The sequence below is a fragment of the Heloderma suspectum genome, chromosome 7, assembly GCF_057233095.1.
Source record: "Heloderma suspectum isolate Gila_16-S chromosome 7, 16-S_ref, whole genome shotgun sequence".
Taxonomy (NCBI): Eukaryota; Metazoa; Chordata; class Lepidosauria; order Squamata; family Helodermatidae; genus Heloderma; species Heloderma suspectum.
The window spans coordinates 108,581,680-108,599,504 of record NC_139464.1 but is presented as its reverse complement, the minus strand read 5'-3'; the positions used below and the strand labels follow the sequence as shown (position 1 = coordinate 108,599,504).

General features: G+C 44.8%; 1 protein-coding gene across 1 annotated transcript in view; it reads left to right on the top strand.

The window, feature by feature from the left end:
- The first annotated feature begins 5,858 nt into the window (after positions 1-5,858).
- The window catches only part of GNAT3 (G protein subunit alpha transducin 3), a 35,724-nt gene continuing 23,757 nt past the window's right edge, over positions 5,859-17,825 (top strand). The window contains exons 1-3 of the mRNA XM_084811085.1: positions 5,859-6,161; positions 15,358-15,400; positions 16,183-16,324. Of these exons, the coding sequence (XP_084667211.1) occupies positions 6,044-6,161; positions 15,358-15,400; positions 16,183-16,324 (303 nt within the window). The 5' untranslated portion in view covers positions 5,859-6,043. The remainder of the gene's footprint in view (positions 6,162-15,357; positions 15,401-16,182; positions 16,325-17,825) is intronic.

Here is a 17,825-nt window from a genome sequence, read left to right as displayed (position 1 = left end):
AGGGATGGAGCAATCCTATGGCCAGTAGTCAGTGGCCAGACGGTCATAGGATATGTTGGTTTCCCTCAGACCCCAGGCTCCATGGTCGGTTCCTGGAGAACTGACCTCCCCCCACATCCTCCCTTGCAGGCAGCTCGGAATGGCCCTGTGCTCCACGCTCGGAAGAGGAGTGTGGATTGGCAAAAACGGGGCATTCCGGGGGTCGTTCCAAGGTGGGGAAGGCGGAAATGCCGGTATGACACATCCTATGTGTTGTCCGGCAGCTGCTTCCCCTGCTCCGCCTTCCTGTGGCTAGACAGCCAAAATCGGCTGTCTGGCCACAAATGCAGGGCAGCAGAAATACATCCAACACTTTTCCTGCCCTGCATTGGATAGGTGGATGCCTCTGAGTTTGGAGGCGGCCACCTATCCCCATAGGATTGTGCCCTTAGTCAATTATCAGAATCTCCACAGCAGTCAACAGTAAGGATGCTTGAGGAATTCAATCTTTGTGAATTCCAATATGACATGGCAGACTAATGGGAAGATCAGAACCTAGTTATTTGGGGTGTGCTTTGGATTCACCTGAATCCCAAACCAAATCAGGCTGATTCGGACAGATTCCAAACTGAAGTGAGGCTCCTCCAAAGCAGACTGAATCTGAATCTGACACTTCCTGAAGCTTCGTTAGCAATTCAGATTCAGAGGGACAGAGAAACATAGTGCCTCCAAAGGTTTATGCATTTCTCCCCACGTGCTCCATGTAAGGAAATCACCAGGTTTGGGAGAAAGGGGAGGGAGAGGAGAGGAGAGGAGAGGAGAGGAGAGGAGAGGAGAGGAGGGAGTTTTCTGACTAACAGCTCTAGCTTCTAATCAGTGGATGGTTTTTACAGGGCTCTCCAATGATCCAATCCCAGTGCTTTGGGACAGGGATGCTGAAGACATACTGTTCTGGTATTCAGTGATCTTTGCTGGTTCTGACTCTCAGGAGCAGGAACATTCAACTTGATCGTTCCCAATGATAATAAATGGGAGACTTGTATTTGGCCCCTGAGTCAAATCAAATCACCTCCAAATTGGTCTGAGGCAAATCAGCCTGTTTTCCAAATTGCCAAATTGGGGTCCAGACCAAATCTTGTGGTCAGTGGGTACCCATATTAGTTACAGGGTTCTCACTGGTTTCTGCAGTTCCTGAATGTTCCAGTGCAGTTCCATTTATAAATGCAGATTTTGAGAGAAGATGCTGTTTAAACACGATTTAAATGTATATTTCAGTGCAAATGTTTGTGCGGATTCTTTTTTAAATTGCAGATTAATGCAGAAATAGGATGGAACTGATTTATGAGTGAACACAAGCAAAAATTACATGGACAAGAAATGGACTCATCCATTTCTTAAAAAAAAAATCAAATGATTGCAGCAAACAGAGCTAACTTCTGTGTTACATGTTGGTTTTCTTCATGGAAGAGGAATTTTAATTTTTCCTTAGCACCCCAGTACTTGATTTGCTTTAAAAAGGTATCTAAATAACATTATCTAATACTGGGATACTGGGATTATCTAATACCGGGATAAAGCTGGCGTTCTAATGCTACTGAGTCAAATCCTGCAATACTACTACAATAATACGATAGAGTCAAATCCTGCAATCCTACTGTCCCACAGACATTCAGTCCTTCAGAATCTCCCTATCTATCATCTCCAACTGCTCAAACTGACATTCTACTTCCAGTGGAAGTAACAGGCACTTTTCACATTGGACAAAGATTTAACTCCCGCAAGCCATCGTGTCCACCTTGAAGTCAAAATGGCAGCCATATCTGATTGTATACTTACATCAAGCACATTTTCTTTCAATACATTTCTGACTGCACTCCCAAGAAGACATAGTGCAATCTCTTCCCAACTGGCATGCTCCAGATGTTTTGGACTACAGCTCCTATCATCCTCATTTGACCAGGTGTCAGTGGTGATGGGAGTTGTAGTCCAAAACATCTGGGGGCGCCAGATTGGGGAGGGCTGCTTGTAATGAATATTCCAGAATGAGGTAATGGATGTCCTGATTGACGGTGTTCCCATTTCCTTGGAGGGAGTCATATCAGTGTACGTGTGCTGGGCTCCTTTCTCATTGATGCTTATCATTCCTTGCTTGGGGAGCGGGGGCTTGGCTGATGTGCACGTTGATGTCTGAGGGGCGGGACTAACTGCTGCATTCTCAGAAGCCCCTTCCCACATTGCTTACCAAATGCCTGACAAGACCTACAGTGATCTTTTAATTGATAATTCTGAACGATAAACAAAACAGCTCGATATGCTTATCACTGCAGTGTCTTTTCTAGGTGTGTAAATAAGGACGCAAGGCCTCAGTGACATCTGGTGACTGGCTGCAAGGATGGGATCACAGGGCAACGTCCAGTCGCATAGCAGCGCATATCACATGGTGCGGATGGGGTTTGAAGGTCTCTCTGTTCCACAGCAAAGGCATGAGGGCTGCCCTTGTTCTGATGTAAGTGCTGCTTTCCAGCATCTGCGCAGCAGTTCAACGGAAGGTGGTATAAGAACTGGTTCCCTATTACTTCTTTTCACAAGGTTCTAGTAACGTTTTTATTAGGGCTGTGCAGAGACTCCCTGATCCACTTCTGATGCCGCTCTGGATCCTCTGAAATGACCCCTATCTACTTTGGATCAATTCAGACCCCGTCCGCTCTGACTCGGATCTGAATCTGAAGCAAGATTCAGATATCTGGATCACTCATTTGGGCCATTTTCCCATTGACTTGCATGAGAAAACACAAATAGTCATAACCTTATTAGATTTTATAATACAGGCATGCAATTTGAGAGCATCCCATCCACCAAAGTCCAGGCAGTTTGGCCCACTGGCTTGTGTGCAAGGTGCTGGTGAAATTTGATTTTTCCACAAAACTCCCAAAGAAAAGAGCTGTAACTTCTTCCTGTTTCCACAGATGTGTGTGAAACCTGGGCCCCTCCCAACACCCCTTGAGGGCATCCCACCCACCAAAGTCCAGGCGCTTTGGCCCACTGGCTTGTGTGATAGGTGCAGGTTGAATTTGATATTCAAAGTAAGTAAGGGACACCTTACACATTCGATATACTGCTATCATAGTGTTCTTTCCCGCTTTTTTATTCCACATTGTCCTATATACCCCAACAAATGTCACTGTGTGTCCTGTGAGGTATTACTACCATTACTATTGAGAGCCAGAGTGGTGTAGTGGTGAGAGTGCTGGACTGGGAGCCAGGAGATCTGGGTTCCAGTCCCCACTCAGCCATGGAAGCTCACTGGGTGACTTTGGGCCAGGCACAGACTCTCAGCCCAACCTACCTTGCAGGATTGCTGTTGTGAGGATAAAATGGAGAGGAGGGGGAGGAGGAGGAGGTTAATGTAAGCTGCCTTAGGTTCCTTGCAAGAGGAAAAAAGGTGGGATATAAATCCAATAAATAAATAAATAAATAAATATTATTTATTACATTTCTATACTGCTCAATAGCCAAAGCTCTCGTTTACAAAGATTAAAAACATTAAAAATTATTATTATTATTATTATTATTATTATTATTATTATTATTATTATTATTTTCATTTCTATACCACCCAATATCCGAAGCTCTCTGGGTGGTTTACAAAAAAAATGGATAAAGCCAAAAGCCTATCCAGGCCAGTATCCTCGACTTTTATCCTAAAAGAAAACAAAACAAAACACAGAGGATCTGATCATGGCTGTTCCGACTTCACACCTTAGTTGTCGCTGAAATGGAAGAGCCCATGTGTTGAGAACTAGGCCTACATTTAGGAAGCTGTATAAGGCCCGTCTTCCTAACTGGCATTTATTTGCAGCTCTCCTTCTGTTGCTGCTGCATTTGTCATCGGACTGATCTCAATCAAATACTCTTTTACCGAGTATTTACATGCCGATTACTTGTATCATATTTACTGTGAGTTCAGCGTTCTGTCTCTTTTTTCCAATGTCAAGGGGGCTTTTAAAGCAGGTAGATGTTTTAAAATAAATACTTCTGTGTTTTCTGCACCTGCTGTAAGGGTACCAGCGCTCGCCGCTCTGCTCCCGAGGCACGTTTCCTCATGCACAGACACAGTTTCCTCGGAAGAACAGGCAAAGGGGGCCCTTGTTCTTGAGATTGCAATAACACAGTATACATAAATTAAAAGCTATTTACATAAAAAACACAAGAACAGACAATTGTCAGGAGCGCCCTGGCGGCCTCTTTCAGTAGACCCCAATAGCCAACTCAAGACACAGAGGAAAGGATTCTTTTCAAGGCTTTAATCCTTTTAAAACTTGATGACTCTTCAGATGCTAATCACCAGCGACTAAGCAAGGAACAGCAGAGTGGCCTATGCTCCGGGTAGGCAGTTGGTCCCCGTTTGAAGGAGAATCACTTGAATACCCTGAACTTATGGGCTAGGGAGAGATCCTCCCTCTTTCCCTTGGGTCCACGGGAGGCAGCCGTTGCTTGCACGCCAAATGGGCACTATGCCTCCTTTCCGCGCCCTCCATCGCTCGTCGCTCCCTGCGTCTGCGTCGAACGTCTAGCAAGGCCCCCTCCCACACTTGCTCACTGCCGGGGTCACTATCTATTTCAGGAATGCTGGCAGGAGGAATCTCTGCCAGCTGCTGTGCCTGTGAGGGATGAGCTGGCTCCTTTCCCATGGATTGCTGATCCTCCTCAGAATCAGAACTGCTCTGGGGTTCTATCGGCTCAGTCTCGACCCTGACATCAATATACGCAAGAGAACATATATCTAAAACAACTTCAGAGAAGCAATCTCAAGAAAACAACCATAATCATAGGACAATCTAGGATCGACTAAAACTTATCATATGCTGCCAAATGCCTGTGAGAAGAGAAAGGTCTTAACCTAGCACCAAAAAGATAACAATGTTGGTGCCAGGTGGGCCTCATCAGGGAGATCATTCCAAAATTGGGAGGCAGCCACTGAGAAGGCCCTCTCCCTTGTTGCTGTCTTCTGAGCTCCCCTCAGAGTAGGCAGATGGAGGAGGGCCTTAGATGTTGAGCATAGTGTATGAGTAGGTTCGTGTCAGGAGAGGGTCTCCATCAGGTATTGTGGTCCCAAGTCATGTCAGGCTTTATGGGTTAAAACCAGCACCTTGAATCGGGCTCGGAAACATACAGGCAGCCAGCGCAAGTGGGCCAGAGTTGCTCTTATATTGTTTGGACCTTCAGGTCCCCGTTATCTGGCCACCGTATTTGCACGAGGTATAAATGTGCAAGAGGTATAGAGCATTACCATGATAGGATCATAATGATATGACACAAGGTATAGATCTGCTGATCTGGCCTTAGACAGGGATGGCCCAGGTTCAAAAGGTTCAGCTCAACCATTAATTGCACTGGTGACTTTTAGCCAGACATATTTTCCCCCAGCCTAGCTTAGCTTCACAGGGTTGCTGTGAAGATTAAGTCTTTTTAACCATGTGTGGGATAAAAATTTATTTGGATAGACAAGGAATCTCTCTAGGTGGGAATGAGCAAGACAAAACAGGGGGCATGGCTATGAACAAATGCAGTTGCAAATACTTAGGCTCTATTTCACCTAGTGATGTCTTCAGTTTTCCTGTGCAGTTAAGCTTGTAGCTAACTCTTCCCATTTTGATCAATGGGAATTAAAAGTGCTTACCTTTGGTTGGATTATGTTTTCTGATCAAAGGAAGTACTCTAGATTACACGCATTCCTGGTCTGATGCACAAAGCCACTCCCTTCTTTGCTCTGCTTTTAGAGATGGTTTTCAAAAAGTAAAACAGCAATGTGGTGCATTTACATGTCTGACATCATAACGAACTGACTTCATAGGCAACCATAAAATACCTTCTGTCCTATTCTCTGGGACATGCGACGGATCAAAAGCCACTGCTCAGTGTGAAGGCAAATAGAAGGGGGAATAGGGAATTCTAAGCTTGATTGTAACATTTCTGCTGCTCTGCCCATTTCTGAGTAGCAGGCTTTTTGCAGTTAGACATCAGCTTGCTGGGACAATAAGTTCATACTGTTTAGTTCCACAATATGGGCAGTGGAGTCAGCTCTGAGTCTAAAGAATCAGCCAGAAGGTCCCGGGAACTGGAAAAAAGGCTCCAAGAAGATGCAATGAGAGACGCCAGGACAGTCAAGTTGCTCTTATTGGGTAAATATATATATAGTCTTTTGTTCATGTCAATCCTGACATGAATTGCAGATGCCACTTTTAAAGTGCAAAGACATGCAAGTGTTTGCTCTTGCCCTTGTTTGTCTCACAATTAAAATAAGCAGCTTGGGCACAATGTGAGGAGAGGATCGGAAAACGTGTGTGATTTTTATTTGCAGATATGTGCTACAAATCAGAAACGGCTCAGCATTCTGGAGCAGATCCATACACAGAATCCAGCGAGGGAGATGTGTGGGTTTCCCTGCCAGATCAGGAACTGTGCATGCAGCCTGGATGTGGATGCGCATCCAGATGAGTGCGCTCGGCAACTGGTCATGTGTATGGGAGACATGTCATGTAACCTCCAGTTGCACTACAAATGTGCATTTCCGCCAGCATTGCAATGGGCTGAGCGCTTTATTGTAGATGAATTGATCTGGAGCAGGGTCATGGGGTTCAATGCTAGGACTTCATTGCTCTGGAGTAAGTTGGTGGTGGAACTATAGCACAAAGCATAAAACATGGTGCATTTCAAGATAGAAGATACATAGGAAGGATTCTTTTTGATAAATCGAAAGAAAACCCCTGAGGAAGGAGATTTCTTCCGAAATGCATTGGGCAGTATAAAATATTTTGTTCAGGCACCTGATAACTTTTCTCTCTCTTCTTTTTTGTGATATATTGGTGCCTTCCTCTCTTGCTTTTTGGGGGGGACTGTAACTCTAGCTTACTGTAGAAATCAGTTGCAATCCAAAGTGTTGTAGGGTTCCAATGTGCACACAGAAGTTTGCGCAAGGATTGCAATGCCGGATAAGACACATAATGCACTGAAATGAATGTGCAGCCCCTTGCTCAGACAGAACTCAAAGTATGCATCTGAAAATGTGTGTGCACATGGGAACTGGGGCAATTACACACAGATCATAGAATAGTAGAATAGATATATTACAATAGAGCCAAAGAGATGGAGGGAGCAATCCTATGGCAGCCAGTCAGAGGCTAGATGGCCATAGGATATGTTGGTTTCTGGGAACCGACCTTGGAGCCCATGCTCCAAGGTCGGTTCCTGGAGAACCTCCCCCCCACCCCCGTGCTGCCTCGCAGGTAGCTCAGAATGGACCCATGCTCCACTCTCAGAAGAGGAGTGTGGAGTGGCAAAAATGGGGCATTCCGGGGGCGTTCCGGGGTGGGGAAGGTAGAAATGCCGGTTCAACACATCCTATGTGTTGTCCGGCAGCTGCTTCTCCCACTCCGCCATCCTGCAGCTAGACAGCCAAAATCGGCTGTCTAGCCACAAATGTAGGGCAGCAGAAGTGCGGAGGGGATGATCCCCTCTGCAATTCTCCTGCCCTGTATTGGATGGGCGGTCACCTCCGAATTCGGAGGAGGCCACCTATCCCCATAGGATTGCGCCCTAATTATTTGCTTAACATGCACACAGAATTGGGGATGTTAATTGAGATGGTTTTCCAGGTTTTGAAAAGTTCATTTGTATAATTACATGGACTTTTTGTCATCTTGTCTAGTTGATAACACATGAACTAAAACGATATTTTTAAAAAGTTAATCTCTAGCGCTTGCAAACGTTTTTAATGGTTGCTCCTATTAATAGTAAAAAATCACCCGGTGCCACTGGATGTTATAACATCTCCAAAGCTGTTGTGATTTTTGGGATCAAACCCTTCATGGATGATAGAGTGAGGGGGAAAACACAAATCCCACTTGCCAAAAAAAAATGACGGTGCTGTAGAATGTTCAGCAAAACATTTCACTGAAAAGCTGCTAAGTGCAGCCCTAAAATGTCTACAAGCACATTCCACCAGGAAGAAACTGCAGAATTGCCATTGAAATGAATGGGAACAGCACATGAACTCTTGCTCTGTGTCCATACCTTTCAGTTGAACTTGGGCAGAAAACCCTCCAGTAGATTCTACCCTGATTTTCTTATTGCTGTGAAAGCAGCTAACTTCCGAAGACGCATGCCTTCTTGCCGATCTTCAGTAACAAACACTTTCCACCAAGTGTTATGTATATGATGTCCATTTACTAGATGTAGCTCTAAGGATGTGTTAAACCCCCCTAGGGAAGTTCATTAGGGTGCAATCCTATGCATCTTGAAACATAAGTAAGTCCTATAACTACCTGCATTCCCCAGCCAACGCTGGGAGTTGTAGAACTGATTTCTTTTTAAACATGCATAGGATTGCAACCCAAGTTAAACTTTTCACTTCCCTCAAAATTCCTTGTCAGTTTAACATAATCAGGAAGCTCCAGGCTTGCCTTACTTTCCAGTGGCAGTGCAGGAGTGTGCCTAAGATGCCTGAGAAACTTGGTCAGTTGCGTCATTGAAACTTGGTTAGTTAGAAACGTGGTCAGTTGTGTCATTGAAACTCTTTTTGCTTCTGCAAAATTGCTAGGATTACCAACTGAAGGGCAAGACACTCTAGCCCTGGGGGGTGGGGGCAGAACCTCAGGCTCAGGGTCCAAACTCGGCCCTCTAGAGGTCCCAGTCTGACCACTTGGGGTTCCCCAGAAAGCCACAACCTCCCATTCTTTGGTGACTTGTTTTCTGACTTGTATGCCATTTTTCCCTGCTTGAGAGGTTGAAATCCCTCTCCTCAGGCTTAGTTACCGGCAGTACGAACTTCAAGCTAAAATAGTGGTAGCATCTTTGCTTTTCTCGGCCTGCCCCTTTTGCCTTTGGTCCTGGAATGTGGCCCCTGAGAGCTTCTCTGAAACAGAGTTCGGCCCTCAAGTTGAAAGAGGTCCTGCCTCCCTGCTCTAGCCTCAGCCATCATCCAGAGGACCAAGGGACACTTGGAGGGTGTTTCTCTGCCTCTCAGCAAGCAGGAGACCAACCTGGTCCCATCCATCAGCCAGGGAAGCAGCTGCTGTAGGGAGCTTGCGCCCCCTCCTCCCTGCTGGAAAGAACACTAACAGCACAGTCAGAGGCATGTTTACTGACAAGTAATTCCCACCATGTTCTGTGGAGCTTGCTTGCTCGCTCCCGGGGAACTAGGCATAGGGTTACAGCCTTAGACTGCAATCCTATATAAACTTACCCTGAGTGAAATTCATGGGTGGGGAACCTGTGGCCCTCCAGATGTTGTTGGATTCCAACTCCCATCAGCCCCAGCCAGCATGGCAAAATGATTAGGAGTTGCAGTTCAACACCATCTGAAGGGCCACAGGTTCCCCCCTCCCAGTGTAACTGAATTCAGTGGAACCGACGTCTAAGCAGACATGCATGGGATTGTGCTGGTATAAGAATGCTTGCTCCTCCTCTCTCTCTCAGTCTTTTTTCCTTTTTGTGTCATGTCTTTTAGATTTTAAGCCTCAGAGTAGGGACTGTCTTATTACTGAGCTTTGTAAGCTACTCTGGGAGACTGTTTCAGCTGAAGAGCAGGATAAAAATGCTAACAACAACAACCAGGACCCCCCAGATTCCACACAGCAGACTGGCTTTTCCCATCGCATGGATTCCATGGACTTGCAGACCTTTTTTTACTTTCTGGAATTGTATGCAAACGCTGTCCCAGAAAAATATGCATTAAAAAAAAAAACAGCCCAAAATGTGTATTTCCCCCATAGGCTAAAGTGTGAAGATGTGCATTTTAGGGGAGTTGGAGCATTTGGGGGGGAAATTGCGCATTTTTGCATGTGCAAATTTGTGCAAATTCAGAAATTAAAAAAAACCCTAAGTTACTAATCTAACCCTTCCTGCAGTTTAGCTTTGCCTTTCAGATCCAGTGGCCTCATTTGCTTATTATTTTCACTGCGATCCTGCAACCTTCCCTGTACTTTGCATGTATATGGTTCTGACCAGTTTTTTCTGCTCCATAGGAAAAACATTGTAGCCAAAGACATTTGAGATAGGCTCTGGTTTGTTCAGAAATTCACTTAGGAGACACCGGAGACTGATTCCAAATTTGCAAGTCCCAGATGCAAAAGCTGGCTGTTGACAAAATTGTCATCAATTATATGGACTTAGCAGATGGCTGTTTCAACCGACTTTGCATAATCACTGATTTTGCCACCCATACGTTTTCTCTTTTACGCTTTGAGTTTTAGGGGAAACTTTCCATATGTTTTCCAGTTTGTCATTATTGCTTGAATTAGGGGCAAACTCATGCTATAAACAAATAATAGTTAAAAAGCAACCCCAGCAAGCTGATCATTTGAGTGGAGGCATGGCTGGGGGGTGGGGGGAGAAAGAGATACTTAACTTTCCCCCATAATAGTAATGTTTCTGCTCACTGCCACCCCACCATGCCTCAAGATGCTCCCCCTACCCAGCTGTCAGAGGTGTGCTCACCCTTGTGAACCGACTATATTGGGCACTCACGTTGGGGCGGTTTTGAGGAAGGGGGTGGGAAACTAGCAGGAAAGGGTTAAGCGCATCTTTGCACCCACCCCAGCTCAAAAATCTCTGCTTCCCAATGGTACTTTTCATTTTAATTTTTTTTTAAAAAAAAAAACCCTCCTGGGCCTTTATTACATGTATTTATTTATTTCTTGTACACTCCAGCTTTCTACCAGAAAATGGCTCTCAAGGCGACTATCAATAACAAAAGCCAACGTTTCAAACAAAAACATAATTAAAACAATAATAAAACAAAGACATTAACAATGCAATTAAAACAACAACAACAGCACCCAAGCCAGCAGACCAGCTCATTTGCCAAAGGTCTGCTGGAATACAAACGTATTTGCCTGCTGGCGGGGAGACAACAGGGAGGGAGTCAACCCAGCCTGTCTTGGCAGGGAGTTCTAGAGCCTGGGAAGGGCCATCGAGAAAGCCTTCCCTTGTGTCCCCATCAAACATGCTTCTGATTGTGGTGGCACCGAGACAAAGACCTCTCCCAAATATCTTAAAACCTGGGCAGGCTCGTGGGGGAGAAGGCAGTCTTTCAAGTAGCTCAGTCACTCCCAAGCCATATGGGGCTTTATAGGTCACAACCAGCACTTTGAATTCCGAAGCTGTTGTAACAAGAGAGTCATGTGCTCGCTGTCACCAGCTTCAGTCCACAGTCTGGCCACAGCATCCTGGGCCATATAAAGTTTCCAAACAGTTTTTTTCATTATGCTTCATTTGTGTGATGTGTAATTCATATAGAGCGTAACTCATATTGAAATGTTACTGAAATCTATTTTGAAAAAAAGAGAGTTCTATTCTGCTAATGAGCATAGTGTTAAAAGTATGAGTACAGGACTGGAAGCAATATGGAAACCCTCCAGTCTAATCCCATGTCCACACAACACTAGACCAAGGGCACAATCCTATGGGGATAGGTGGCTGCCTCCGAACTTGGAGGCGACCACCTATCCAATGCAGGGCAGGAAAAGTATGGAGGGGATCATTCCCTCCACACTTCTCCTGCCCTGCATTTTCAGCTATACAGCCAATTGCGGCTGTCTAGCAGTGGGAGGGTAGAGTGGGGGAGGAAGCTGCTGTACAACACATTGGATGTGTTGTACAGGCATTTCTGCCCTCCCCGCCCTGGAACGCCCTCTGAGAATGCCCCTTTTTGGCCGCCCCACACTCCTCTTGCGAGTGTAGAGCACTGGGCTGTTCCATGCTGCCTCCGCGCAGAAGTGCGGGGAGGTCGGTTGTCTGGGAACCGACCTTGGAGCATGGGCTCCAAGGTCGGTTCCTGGAAAACCAGATATCCTATGGCCATCTAGCCACCGTCTAGTGGCCATAGGATTGCTCCCTCATGGGTTCTATAGCAAGATCCTTGACAAACTCCACTGTGAGGCAAGACATACATCTTGCCATCATTAAATGACCACAGGCCTGCATTTTCAATGTTTCATTACATCAGCCAGTAAGAACAAACACTTAGGATTATGTTATGCATGATGAAATACGAGATACGATCATATGGAATGTTTATATTTTCAGTCGATCAATGCAAATATTTATTGCCTTATTCTGAGGTGTGGGGCTAGAGCATAACCAGACAACTGCAGGCAGCCATGACCTGGTATATGCTTTCAGTGGGTTTCCATTAGGGCTGGAGAGAAACAGTGTTTCACCAAACATTCATGAAATTGACTCAGTAAGTCAAGGAGAAACTGTTTGTGAAATGGCCCCTTACCCAACTTTGTTTGTCGGAATAATTTGGCTGATTTTTCAGCAGTGGGGCTTTCTTCACATTTTTACGTGCACAGGATTGTGCCATTGATCTCTGATTCCCCACATTCTGTGTCATCGTGAAGGAGCTGTACACGCATACAGATGCACAAGCGTAGGCCCCCTTCAGACTAAAGCTACGGGTACTATTCAATGTTAGTCCTACTTCGAGTAGATCCATTGAAATGAATAGGACCTAAGTTAACCATGGCTAACCAATGGGCCTACTCTAAGTAGGACTAACATTGGATATTACCTTTGATGCACAGTCACCAGGGTGTGTAGCTGGTGTGTGCGGTGGCATGGCTAGTTGATACAATCCCATTCCCCCTTATGCATTCCATGTATTTGTGGGGAATGTATTGTGGGACCCTGATTGTGAAATGCCCTTCCCAGAGAGGTTCACCAGTCACCAGGTGCCTACGCTGTGGTCTTTGGGGCACCAGGTGAAGGCCTTTTTATTTTTCCAGGCTTTTTAGTCCTTCAGTTTTGTTTTTAATGTGTCATTGTGTTTTTAGATTTTTAGACTGGTGCTGGTTTTTATTTTGGTTTTATACTATAGCTTTAAACTTTTTAAAGTGTCATATTATGCTTTATTGTGGTGTATTTTTATTTTATTGTTTTAATTGTTGTGGGCTGCCCAGAGAGCTTCAGTCATTGGAAGTACAGAAACGTAATAAATAAAAGAACATAAATGTGTTGCGTGAATTATTCTGTTGATGTTTTTCCTGAATTATGTCCCTTCAAGTGCTTGAGGGGAAATTTTCTCCAATCTTTGTTTACTTAGACATATGACAGTTTTTAAAAAGGCAGCCAGTGTGGTGTAGTGGCGAGAGTGTTGGACTGGGAGCTGGGAGAGCCGGGTTCCAGTCCCCACTCGGCCACGGAAGCTCACTGGGTGACTCTGGACCAGTCACAGACTCTCAGCCCAACCCGCCTCACAGGGTTGTGGTTGTGGGGATAAAATGGAGAGGAGGAGGATAATGTAAGCCGCCTTGGGTTCCTTAAGGAGGAAAAAAGGCGGGATATAAATGTAATAAAATAAAAATAAAAGTGACACCTTTACATTCTATTTCACTAGGAAATGTTTCTCCATTAAATACAGTTGCAATCAAAATTATTCAACCCCCATTGCAAATCAGGTCTATTGTCAAAGTTTACAGACTTTCAGCTCTTTGCAATGAACAAATCAAACAAAAGCAATTGAAATAGCTCAACACAACGAATGCTTCAAGTGGTTTCCCCAAATTCAACTGAAAATGCAACTTATAATGACTTCTCCAGTCTCAAAATTATTCAACCCCTTCATGGCAAGCATCTTTAGTACTTAGTAGAGCATCCTTTTGCTGTTATGACCTGCTGCAAATGAGATGCATAGCCAGACACCAGCCAGCCTCTGGCACCATTCCTGAGGAATCTTAGCCCATTCCTCATGAGCAATGGCCTCTAATTCCGTAATATTCTTGGGTTTGTGTGCCGCAACCGCCTTCTTCAAATTCCACCAGAGATTTTCTATGGGGTTCAAGTCAGGTGACTGTGATGGCCACTGTAGAATCTTCCAGGACTTCTTCTGCCACCAAGCCTTGGTGGAATTTGAAGTATGCTTGGGATCATTGTCCTGTTGGAAGGTCCACTGACGCCCAAGCTTCAGCTTCCGCACAGACGGCATGATGTTTTCTCCCAGGATTTCCTGATACTTCAATGAATCCATCTTGCCTTCCACACGCTGCAGGTGTCCAGTGCCAGAGGATGCAAAGCAGCCCCAGAGCATCACTGAGCCACCACCATGCTTAACTGTAGGCAGAGTGTTCTTTTCAGCGTATGCGTCATTCTTCTTCCCCCAGACATACAGCTGATCTATCGGGCCGAAAAGTTCCAGTGCTGTTTCATCGCTCCACAGAACAGAATCCCAAAACTTCTGTGGCTTATGTATATGATTTTGAGCATATTGGAGCAGACATTTCTTGTGCTTTTGGGTCAGTAGTGGTGTACGTCTTGGAGTTCTGGCATGGAAACTATCTGCATTTAGTGCGTGCCTTATTGTGCTCACTGAAACCTCAGTGCCTGTTGCCAGCAAGTCTCGCTGCAGGTCTTTTGCAGTCACCTGAGGTTTTTTCTCAGTCTGCCTTCTCAGAAATCTGGTTGCAGCCGTCGATAGCTTCCTTTTTCTGCCCCGTCCAGATAGTGTGACCACTGTTCCTTTAACTTTGAACTTGCAAACTATGCTTCCAACGGTGTCTCTAGGAACATTCAGTGCCTTCGCTATCTTTTTGTATCCTGTTCCTTGTTTGTGAAGAGCAATGATCTCTTCTCTTAACTTTTTGGACCATTCTTTTGACATAGCCATATTTCTAACATGCAGCCAAATGTGACACTCAATGAACCCCTAGCCAGTTCAGGTATTTCATGTGTTCCAGCTCAAGCACACCTGATGCAACTAATGAAGCCCTTGATTCGGTGCATCAGGTGTGCTTGGGACAACACCTGTTTTGCATATTTGTGCTGTTGTGGGGGATTCTATTCAGGGGGTTGAATAATTTTGAGACTGGAGAAGTCATCATAAGTTGCATTTTCAGTTGCATTTGGGGAAACCACTTGAAGCATTCGTTGTGTTGAGCTATTTCAATTGCTTTTGTTTGATTTGTTCATTGCAAAGAGCTGAAAGTCTGTAAATTTTGACAATAGACCTGATTTGCAATGGGGGTTGAATAATTTTGATTGCAACTGTATATGTATTATCTATCTATCTATATGATCACTTGTGTTGGTCCAACATATATGATATAACATTTGTGGGACCAACATTTGCTAGTGAACTATAACGTCAAGGTGTCATTTCTCAAAGCTTTTCATTCTGTTTTCCAAAAGTAAAACCTGCTTCTTCTCTTTTTAAGCAAATAAAGCTGCCACTTTTAAGTATGTGTCCGTGATAGATGTGTCCCTCCATCACGTATTTCCTTTGTCCTATTATTTTCCAACTTGGTTTCCCCCCGCTTTTGATGATATGAAATGTGATCGTTATATACATCTGTCACATTTGTGCATGTTCTTTGTCTACAGGAGCTGGAGAATCAGGGAAGAGCACAGTTGTGAAACAAATGAAGTAGGTGCATATTCATGTCAGGTTTCGTAGAACAAACTGCTTGTTAAGTACAATGCCAAAGGCAAAGGGCGGAATGGGATCAAACAAATCAACATTCTAATGCCAACATATAAATTAAAATACAAACAGCCATGGTGTATATAGCTGGTTTGCAGCTAGATATTTTGTCAGAGATGTTATTGTGTGAATAGCCTAGTATGTCTGAAGTCAAGGATTACTCATTTAAAGATAAAGGGATACAAAAAACAAACAAAACCCCAAGCACCCGTTCCTAAAGGTTTCACGGATATTTTCCTGTTGTTGAAAATCGTATTGAATGCTTAGAGTGTTTATCCACAAAAGCAAATATGCCGTTTTCTCAATGGTAGGATTTTCCCATGTGCCACTTTGCATATTAGTTCACAGCCTAATATTATTGATTATTGATTATTTATCTAAAGCATGGGTGGGCCACACAAGGCCTAGCATAGCTGTTTGTGTAGCCCCCTGGTCTCTACTTCCTTCACCACCGCTGAAATCCCAGCAAACTTTCTGGGAAACAAGGAGTCCACAAAGCACACACACCTTATTCCCCAGCAGAATTGGGCTCCTGACAGCCCACCCAAAAGCTGTTTCAGACTTTGTTGGGACGCAATTCTGCTTGGAAAGAGGGGGTGCATGCCCCATGTGCCTTGCTTCCCAGCTGCTGCCCAGTGCTCACTTCCGAGTCTTAGAACCCTGCCAGCTCTCCCTTGGTAAAAATTTTAGGCTCTGCTGAGAATTGCCTTCTTTTTGCTTCTTAGGATCATCCATAAAGATGGCTACACAGAACAGGAATGCAGAGAGTATAGGTCTGTGGTTTACAGCAACATGTTACAATCGATTCTGGCTATTGTGAAGGCGATGTCCACATTAGGGATTGAATATGGAAGCACACAAGGCAAAGTGAGTATGATGCCTCTCACAGCAAGGTTTTGTATCACTGTTGCCAGGTCACCTATTTGGAAACCTCATCTTAGAGCCTCAGTGTTCTCTGTCTTTGTTCAACCCTTGTATGGGGGAGTGGGGAAGAATGTCCATCTTGGTATCAGCCTGCACCCCTTGTCTGTCTTTCACAGTGGCACCGTAAGTCAATTCACCTCACACTTAATCCAGTTTAAAGGGATAACCTAGACCAGCAGCTCCCAAACTTTTCTTTCTCTTTGTGGACCTCATGAACATTGCTGTGGGTCTTGATGGACCACTTAATAAACTTTCTGTTTATTCTCCACATCAAAGCACTTCCATTACTCATATTTTAATAAATGGTGGTCTTGCCTTTCTAATGTGATGGGCATGCCTGTTTTTGTGAGCTAGGTTCTGTGAAGCCAGGTGTAATGTTTGTTAGCTGCATCACAGAGTTGCAGAACCTCAGGCCTCAGGGCAAAATCTGGCTCTTCGTGAGTCCCAATGCAGCCCTCGGGGGTTCTCCAGCAGGCCATGTCCCCCTATCCTACTCCCACCCCCCTTTTCCCCATCCACTATGGTTTGGTGGTTTCCTGGCTTTGGGACAGTTTTTTCCCATTTGAAATGAAAGTATTGAAATGCCTCTCCTAAGGCTCAGGAGAGTAAGAACTTCAAGCTAAAATATGCTGGCAATTTTTGTTTTTTGGGCCCACTCCTTTCACTTTTGGCCTTTCCCACAACTGGACTGCAGCCCATGAGAGCTTCTCCAAAATGGAATTTGGCCCTCAGGTTGAAAGAGGTTCTGCACCTCTGCTATAGCCTCTGGTCAGGTTCAGCATTCATCTTGCTCCTGTCTTTGGAAAGACAGTGGCTATCAACTGTTTCATGGACCACCTGAATGGAGCTTTCAGACAACCCCATGGATCACTGTTTGAGAACTGTTTGAGTGTGCATAGGCTCACTGCCTCTGGTACAGAAGGTAGCACATAGCCATCAGGAATGGTTGTAGATCACAAGCTGAATATGAGCCAACAATATGATATGGCTGCAAAAAAGGCAAATGCTATTTGGGGCTGCATTAATAGAAGCATAGCTTCCAAATCTCATGAAGTACTAGTTCCCCTCTACTCAGCACTGGTTAGGCCTCATCTTGAGTACTGTGTCCAGTTCTGGGCACCACACTTGAAGAAGGATGCAGACAAACTGGAGAGGGTTCAGATGAGGGCAATGAAGATGATCAGGGGACTGGAAACAAAGCCCTATGCGGAGAGACTGAAAGAACTGGGCATGTTTAGCCTTGAGAAGAGAAGACTGAGGGGAGATAGGATAGTGCTCTTCAAGTACTTGAAAGGCTGTCACAGAGAGGAAGGCCAGGATCTCTTCTCAATCATCCCAGAGTGCAGGACACAGAAGAATGGGCTCAAGTTACAGGAAGCCAGATTCCGGCTGAACATCAGGAGAAACCTCTTGACTGTTAGAGCAATACGACAATGGAACCAAT